The sequence below is a fragment of the Coptis chinensis genome, chromosome 9 (genome assembly GCF_015680905.1).
Source record: "Coptis chinensis isolate HL-2020 chromosome 9, ASM1568090v1, whole genome shotgun sequence".
NCBI classification, from domain to species: domain Eukaryota; kingdom Viridiplantae; phylum Streptophyta; class Magnoliopsida; order Ranunculales; family Ranunculaceae; genus Coptis; species Coptis chinensis.
Window position 1 is genome coordinate 71,354,794 of NC_141464.1, and position 8,070 is coordinate 71,362,863.

General features: G+C 36.6%; 2 protein-coding genes across 10 annotated transcripts; both read left to right on the top strand.

Moving 5' to 3' along the window:
- The first annotated feature begins 224 nt into the window (after window positions 1-224).
- On the top strand, window positions 225-3,673 carry LOC147477805 (F-box/LRR-repeat protein At3g26922-like). Of its 8 annotated transcripts, XM_086582958.1 has the most exons (6): window positions 226-366; window positions 444-593; window positions 1,273-1,326; window positions 1,437-2,363; window positions 2,971-3,126; window positions 3,208-3,673. In XM_086582958.1, exons 4-5 carry the CDS (start codon window positions 1,446-1,448, stop codon window positions 3,103-3,105), a joined length of 1,053 nt encoding a protein of 350 aa, XP_086439084.1. In that variant the 5' UTR covers window positions 226-366; window positions 444-593; window positions 1,273-1,326; window positions 1,437-1,445; the 3' UTR covers window positions 3,106-3,126; window positions 3,208-3,673. The 8 variants fall into 8 exon arrangements, with proteins under 8 accessions (XP_086439083.1, XP_086439084.1, XP_086439081.1 ...); XM_086582955.1 differs by lacking the exon at window positions 1,273-1,326; XM_086582959.1 differs by lacking the exon at window positions 1,273-1,326 and having other exon boundaries at window positions 1,441-2,363.
- Window positions 3,674-3,823: 150 nt separating this feature from the next.
- LOC147477806 (F-box protein At4g22280-like) lies at window positions 3,824-7,607 on the top strand. Of its 2 annotated transcripts, none has more exons than XM_086582952.1 (4): window positions 3,824-4,398; window positions 4,995-5,930; window positions 6,698-6,854; window positions 6,936-7,607. In XM_086582952.1, exons 2-4 carry the CDS (start codon window positions 5,004-5,006, stop codon window positions 7,208-7,210), a joined length of 1,359 nt encoding a protein of 452 aa, XP_086439078.1. In that variant the 5' UTR covers window positions 3,824-4,398; window positions 4,995-5,003; the 3' UTR covers window positions 7,211-7,607. The 2 variants fall into 2 exon arrangements, with proteins under 2 accessions (XP_086439078.1, XP_086439079.1); XM_086582953.1 differs by having other exon boundaries at window positions 6,698-6,850; window positions 6,932-7,607.
- Window positions 7,608-8,070: the final 463 nt, after the last annotated feature.

An 8,070-nucleotide genomic window follows, 5' to 3' on the forward strand; every position in this document is an offset into this window, starting at 1 on the left:
TCATCTCTCTATTTTAAGATTTTAGAATCACCTCTCTTAATTATTCTAATGGGCTTCCTCATTTTTAAGCAATTTACAAAAAACTTTCTCATTTTACTGAAATTAGTATTAGTTTCATATTATTTAAAATAATTTAGAAAATCTCTTTTACGTCACTGAAATTATATTCAACCCCTCAATATGTGCTGCTGATTATTGTGTGATATAATACTGATATATATCGAAAATATCAATATCGGATCCAAATATTCCAAACCCAGACGGCTATAAGTAAAGCGGCAAAACCTAAACCAGGGTCCAGGGTGGGACTTCAGTCTTGAGTGAATGAGCAGTAATTAAAAAGTGCATTTCATCTTCTACTGAGAGGTAAGTATCCACACTTGCAATTTACCCAATTTCTAATTGGCGTTATTTTGATTTGGCATTTATTTTATGCCCTTCAGATTAAGAGACAACTGTAAATGTAATATTGCTAGACCTTCTTATCACGAGTTTAAGAGCTAATGCAAGAAATCCAGTTCAGCTCAATTGGTTGAACTGCACAATTGAATTCCTTGTATCAAATTGCTACAGAGAAGAACGAAGGACTTTAGGTTTTTCTTTAACCTTGTGTTTTCTTTATCTTACATGCTTAAGCTTGTCGAAACAAACATTAAAAAAAAGAAATAGAAAATATGGATTTGTGTATTAAATTATTCCATATGACTATATCATTCAAAAAATAGAATCCATTACATTTTCCTTCTTTCATGCATTTAATGTATTGTTAAGTTTTTTTTCCTTACCTACAACCTATTTCGAACTATGTAACATGGACACACATATTTTAAAAATAATCCATGTCGGGTACATATCCACGTGTCCCTGTTAGACACGACATAGACACATATTGTATGTGATATATCTTTTTTTTTATTATTATTATATAAATTTAGAGGGTTAATGCATACCCACACCAATTACATTGAAGGACCCTAGCCCGAAGGCTTACATTGCCTGAAGGCTCATCAACCCCGAAGGGAACCTAGCCCGAAGGCTCTCGCCGATGCTCCATTTTGTGTAGACCCAACCACTTCTATCTTGTCTATGAAGACTTGTTTTCGCTCACCTGGCCCAAAAGCCCATCACATAATTACACAAAAAGGAAATCCTAACCAACACTTGGTGGGATTTGAACTTACAACCTCTCCCACGAGGAGAGGGGTACACAACCAATTGAGCTAGAAGCTCGTGTTATGTATGTATGTGATATACCTCAGTTTATGATATCAGGCCGTCTCAGACACTTCTCCCTTGTCGGATACAAACACACCTATCTTTTTCAATGTAAGTTAGATATTGAATTATTGAATACGGTTGCCATTAATCATTATAGTAATCATACCCTAAAGCTTTATTTCCGTTTTCATTTTTGATTTTGGAATTTATTTGAATAGGAAGATTTCATGGATGGGAAAGAGAAAAAACTTCTCAAGCGAGATAACATGAGTGTAGCAGAAGATAGAATCAGTAAATTACCAGACACACTTCTTCATTACATCCTCTCTTTCCTTCCAACAAAACAAGTCGTTGCTACTAGTGTTTTATCAACCACATGGACAACCCTGTGGACTTCTGTACCTAAGCTTGACTTTAGTTCTCGTGGATATTCTTCGGAGAGTGCAAGAAAGTTTATGAATTCAATTGATAGAGTCTTGCTTTCCCACAACTTGTCAATTATAAAAAAGTTCAGTCTCAGTTGTTCGAACTGTGACAATTCTCGTATTAATGCTTGGCTTTCTGCAATACTTAAGCACAAAGTTCAAGAGCTCAATCTTAGTCTCTGTGTTTATAAGAAAGAGTCAATCGTTTTACCCATAGCTCTCTTTTCATGTGCATCATTGACAGTGCTGATATTATCGTCCGTGGGTATTGTCAAGGCTCCTTCTTTCATATCCTTTCCATACCTCAAAATCCTTCAGCTCAGAGATGTTCAATTTTTCGATGAATGCTTAACTGACAGTTTTTCAAGTTTTCCGGTCCTTGAAGAGTTGAGTATATGTAATTGCAAGTGGATTAACAATTCTAATAAAATATCGATTTCAAACCCTGCATTGAAGTGCTTGGTACTGGAAATGACTGATAGTTATGATGGGGGGACTATTGATTTTTTCATGATGAATGCACCAAGTCTTGTATCCTTGAGCTGGGTGAGTGATTATCTTCCAATAGAGTGCAGTCTATCTAGCATGCCATCACTAGTTTCTGCTAAAGTTATATTTCAGAAGTTTCGTCCAGAAAGGCCAAAGGAAGAAATGGCTTTGGTTTCCAGTAAGCTTCTTGAAGGGCTCTCTCATGTGAAAACTCTAAACATTTCAGGCCAGGTATTTATGGGTTTTCTTTTAGTGATTCTGTTTATCCACGACTAATAGAATGATATGAAATGTAAACATCCATTTATTGTCCCTGTGTTGTATAATGCAAAAGAGTGCGAAACAAGATTGCAGATAACTAGTGCTGGTTTTAACCATGCTAAACTATTGATGAGGAGCGAATTGGAAAATCATGGCATGTTAAAGGAATTCCTTCTTTCAAAACTTTGTAGGTAGAGAGTGGGTGTAAACTTTTGGAGGATTGTGCCCAAACATGTAGAGAATCCTAACAAACCTTCAAGATGCTAGTCAAGTAAGTTTAGTTCAAGAAGGCTTATAACTATTTGTGGCCCAAGTATTAGGGAGGTGGTTTGTTGCATTGTGTTTTGAGTATAATTTAAACCATAAACTTTGAAACTTCAAGTATCTGTAGAAGTTCTTTGTCCTGCTTGCTGGAATGATGGGATCCTGAAATTTTAGACGTTTCTACGTGGTTTGAACTTGTCGAATTTTTGATGACTTATATGGCTTGAAAGGAGGCTTGATATTAGGTTTCTAATTTTCCTGATTCCCCTACCCTTTTACTAATGTGTTTTTCTGTTTTTTGCCTTGTTCCAAGATTCTCTCCTGTGCAAAAGATTACTTAAATGATCTTCCAATTTTGAGAATCTACTTTGGTTGGAAGTGCACAAGGACTTCCACCATTTTTCTACAAAGTCACTGTTACATTTGCCCCGTATTGCGCCTTATCTAGAAACTCTTGTATTCAAGGCAAGTATCTAAAATTAGTTTTCTCCTTCATTATTAATTATTTTTCTTCGTCATATCTAAAGTAATAATATTCTTATTCAGGGAGAGAGGCCATACCCTGAAGATGGGGAGGGTTGGATATTAGAAACAGTACCCCAGTGTTCGTTGTTACACCTCAAAAAAAGGTAGACTATTGGGAGTTTGAAGGGCATTGTGTGGAGTTTGATGTAATAAAGTACTTGCTGGAGAATGCTAGTGTTTTGGAAGAAATGGTCCTCCATACTTCTGACGAACTACTTCTAGATAAAGAGAAAAAATTGCATGCTGTGGAGAAATTATTGATGATTCCTAGAGGTTCAAGAAGCATAATCAGAGTTTGATAGTCGGAACTCTGAACCACATCAAGCATTGGAGAGTATTTCTTGTGTTAAATTTCATTTTACTATCTGTTCACTTTGTTGTGTTATTAATGGTTTTGTAGCGGTATGCTTGTGTTCTCTGTTTTGGTATCCTGCATAAATCTTCTCTAGTCTATTCGATCAATCTACTCAGATTTAGCGTTTCCAGAAAAATTTGGTTTGTTGTTGTTGAGTACTTAGTGTGTTGTCCCAAAACTGTGGTGCAAATGTGCAATTGAATTTCTGGTCTCAGAACCAGTTGTGTACCATATCATAGACTCCTGACCTTAGGACATAGGCTTGAGAGAAACTCCAAAATATTGTTTCGGCTCTTGTTTTGTTTACATACAAACACCTGCTAAATGAGGTGTTCTATTTTACAGTGCACTATTCTGGAGGGAAAACTCTTACCAAAGAGTGATAAACCTTACTTGTTAGGGTCCTCATGGTCCACGGAAGAGATCCCAGTGTTCCAGAGACTCCCCCAAAAGTAGAACCAGGGACCATAAGGCTACTTCAAACATCCAGAAAGCGTGTTGCCAAACAACAAATTCTCTATCATGATCTCCTAATTAAAAATGTGTCATAGACTTTGTGGCAATTTGGGTTTCAGAATAAAATTTGGCAGTCAATACCAATATTGGGCCCTAAAATTTCGGGATATAAATCGCCACTACGTTACAGTGTGATATATTGTCTGCGAAACCTCCTCTTTATAAGCGTCACATCGTGGTTCGTGCATTGGTGCAAATGTGCAATGTGAGCAGTTTATCGGTTCAACCTTAACTGCTATTAAGTAGAGAACAAATCCCTAACCGTCCTTTCCTAGATACACCAGGGACTCTCCACTCTTCAGTGAGTGAACAGTAATTAAAGTGCCTTTCATCTTCAACTGATAGGTAAATGTCAACACTAACATTTCCATTTCTTCTTAATATAATATCATGTGCATCTTATTTCATTTTTGTAATTTTATTGAACTAATGTCTTGTTAATATGCGAACTAACCAGTCAACCACTAAAGCTAGGTGTTGTTCCATCTCTAATGTCTCTGAAGTGAGTGTGTGTGTGTACGCATGCGACGATCACATTGATATTAAGTACTGGACTATACCATTTTTTTTAAAAGGCGTAGCAACCCTTTGAGACTACCTAGGTGACTCTTTTGAGACTCACGATAAGCATTTTATCGTATATATTGTTCTTCTGTGCTCTTCAAATCAAAAGATTCATAATCACAATTATATACTGTAAGATTTATGTAAGCTCCTATCAAAGATCATTTGGTATGTATCATAATGTAATCCATAACACAGCCCTTGCATTATAGGAAAATATCATTTGAACTTTTTTTTTTATTGAAATGAACCACCAAAACTCCCAAGGTTTTGTTCATTTTCTGTTTTTCTAGATCTCTTCCCCGTTTATTATAAATTTATGATAACTTGTGTTTTATGTTCTTTGTTTCTGATTTGACAAGTAATATTTCTACTAGGAAGATCACATGGATGTGAAAAAGCAAAAGCTACTGAAACAACATAACATGAGCATAGCAGAGGACAGAATCAGTAAACTACCAAACACAGTTCTTCAGTACCTCCTCTCGTTTCTTTCAACGAAAGATGTCGTTGCTACATGTATTTTATCAACAAGGTGGAGACACGTGTGGACTTCTGCACCTAATCTTGACTTGAGTTATGTTATGTTTCAAAGTAGTTCGGAATGTGCAAGGCATTTTATGAATTCAGTTGACAGGGTCTTGCTTTTCCATAACTTGTCAAATATACAAAATTTTAGTCTCAAATGCTATCCAGAATGTGATGATTCTCGTGTTAGCGCTTGGATTTCTGCAGTAGTTGGGCATAATGTTCAAGAGCTCATTCTTGACCTTGGCTTTATGTTTAGAGCACCAACTATATTACCCCTAGCCCTTTTTTCATGTGAATCACTGACAGTGCTCAAGTTATCGGATGCCGGTGTTGTCAAAATTCCTTCTTCCATATCCTTTCCAGTCCTCAAAATATTTCAACTTACGTCTCTTAAGTTTTTTGATGAATGCCTAACTGAAAGTTTTTCAAGTTGCCCAGTTCTTGAAGAGTTGATTATTAAGAACTGTGCGTGGATTAACAATTCAAACAAAATCTCTATTTCAAACCCTGTACTAAAGCGCTTGGTGATGGAAAGTTCTAAAAATTTGGAAGGGGGAAATATTGATTTTTTCAAGATGAATGCACCAAGTCTTGTATCCTTGATCTGGGTGGGTGAATATCACCCGATAGAGTGCAGTGTAACTGACATGCCATTGCTATCTTCTGCAAATGTTGTATTCCAGAAGTTTCATCCGCATAGGCTAAAGGAAGAAATAAGTCTTGCTGCCAGTAAGCTTCTTGGAGCGCTCTCTCATGTAAAACTTCTACAGATTTCAGGCCAGGTATTTTTTAACGTTTTTTATTTAGACTCCACATATTTGATGACTATCAAATGGTATAAATGAAAAGTATGCGACTATGCGTTAATTGTCCTGTGCTGCATAATCCAATAGAGTGCTAAGTAACATTTAGGCAAGTTATCCTAAATTCGCCGATTATATTACTAAGCTGGTTTCAAGCATGATATGGAGAGAAGTTTAAAACCATGAAATTTTGAAGGTAAAACATTCTTCAAAGCATGTGTCTAGCTAGTGGCTGGAAATTGTTTGATGGAATGTGCCCAGGATATTGCCAAGCCTTCAATAAGCTTAGTCAGGTAAGTTCAGTTCAAGAAGGTTTAGAACTGGTTTTTTTGGACCAAGAAGGTCTTAGGAAGGTGGCGTGTCACTGTGTTGTGCTATCTGCTGAGTTTAATACAAACTATAATCTAGAACTTCGTTAAAGTTCTCATTTCTTGCAGCATTTATCTCATTTGGATTTTTTTTTAGTTGTTTTTACGTGGTGGAAACTTGTAGTCAAAATGCTTGTAACTTTTCTAAATCTGGAAAATGAGGTTTTGTTATTAGGTTACTGAATTTCTCAACTCCAAGACCTCTTTTAATAAGCTTCTCTTTTAATCCAATCAATTGCTCATATTGCCTGCAGAGAATAGAAAGTGAAATCTTCTCTGCAACCTTTACACTGTATCAAATAGGGCTTGTTAATGTATGTGTAATATTTATCCAAGGTTTGTCCTGTACTAATGATTTTTTTGTTACCCCGTGCCAAGATTCTCTTCCATGCAAAAGATTTCTTGGCTGATCTTCCAGAATTTGAGAATTTACTTCAGTTGGAGGTGTACAAGGACTTCAAGAGACTGTCCACAAGGGCACTCCTACATTTACCCCGAATCTCGCCTTATCTAGCAACTCTTATCTTTAAGGCAAGTATCTGAAATTTTGTTTTCTGCATCTTTATCATTTTCGTACCCGTTATTTATCTAATGGATGTGATTCTTATTCAGGGAGAGAATCCGTACAGCGAAGGTGGAGGTTGGATATTAGAAACAGTTCCCCAGTGTTCACTATTACACCTAAAAAAAGTAGAATATTTGGAGTTCGATGGGCGCCTTATGGAGCTCGGTGTGATAAAATTCTTGCTGGAAAATGCTACTGTTTTGGAGGAAATGATTCTCCATGCTTCTGACGAATTAGAACAACTTAAATCTAAAAGAATTCGTATTTTGGAGAGATTATTGATGATTCGTAGAATTTCAACAAGAAGCATAATAAAAATGAGCTAGTTTTTGAACTATCAAGTGCTTGCATTTTGGAGAATATTCGTTGTCCACTTTGTTCTTATCTAGTGGAGGGACATGCTAGGAGATTATCAACACTTTTACCGGGAGGAATTCTGCTTTGGAATGGAGGATTAGACCCCTGATTGATAATGTGTGTGTGTTTAGTTTGAACTACTCCAATTCCTGTAGATTGACACTTGCTACTATTTTAGCCAACAGTAAGGGCCGACGACCTGTGTATGTGTGCCAAGACATATGGCGCTTTTGTGTACTGTAAGTCTGTAACTATGCGTCTATGCTGGAAAGAAGAACCTTGTTCTTATTTGGTTTCTAATTTTGTACATTTATCAATACTCTTAATTTTTTAATGTATCCAGGAAGCAAGCAGATTGTTGTTGTATTTTAGGTACTTCATGCTCTGAGTGTCTAGCAATTTAAATCTTTTTCTTTTTCTTTTTTCGATAAACATTGCCATATATTAAAAACTTAGAGAGAAATAGGGACAAAGTTTGTATCCAGCATACACTTCGGAAGATGCCGCATATCTAGTTGGTGGTAAGTCCACCCAGCTAGTTGATGGGCATCCCCATTTGAAAGTCTACTTATCCAATGAAACTGACAGAATTCAAACATCTGAATTTGGTTCGCTACATACTGATATAAAGCTGCCAATGACCAAGAGCTACCTACATCACTAAAGGCATTGACTACACTTGCACAATCCCCTTCAAACATATACTTTGTCCTCCTTAATCTTCTAGCCAACAACACTACTACCTCTGCTGCCACCATTTCAGCTTCCTCAGGTCCTTGTACCCTAAACCTTCGAATTGCTGATCCCACGAGCTGTCCTTCTTCATCCC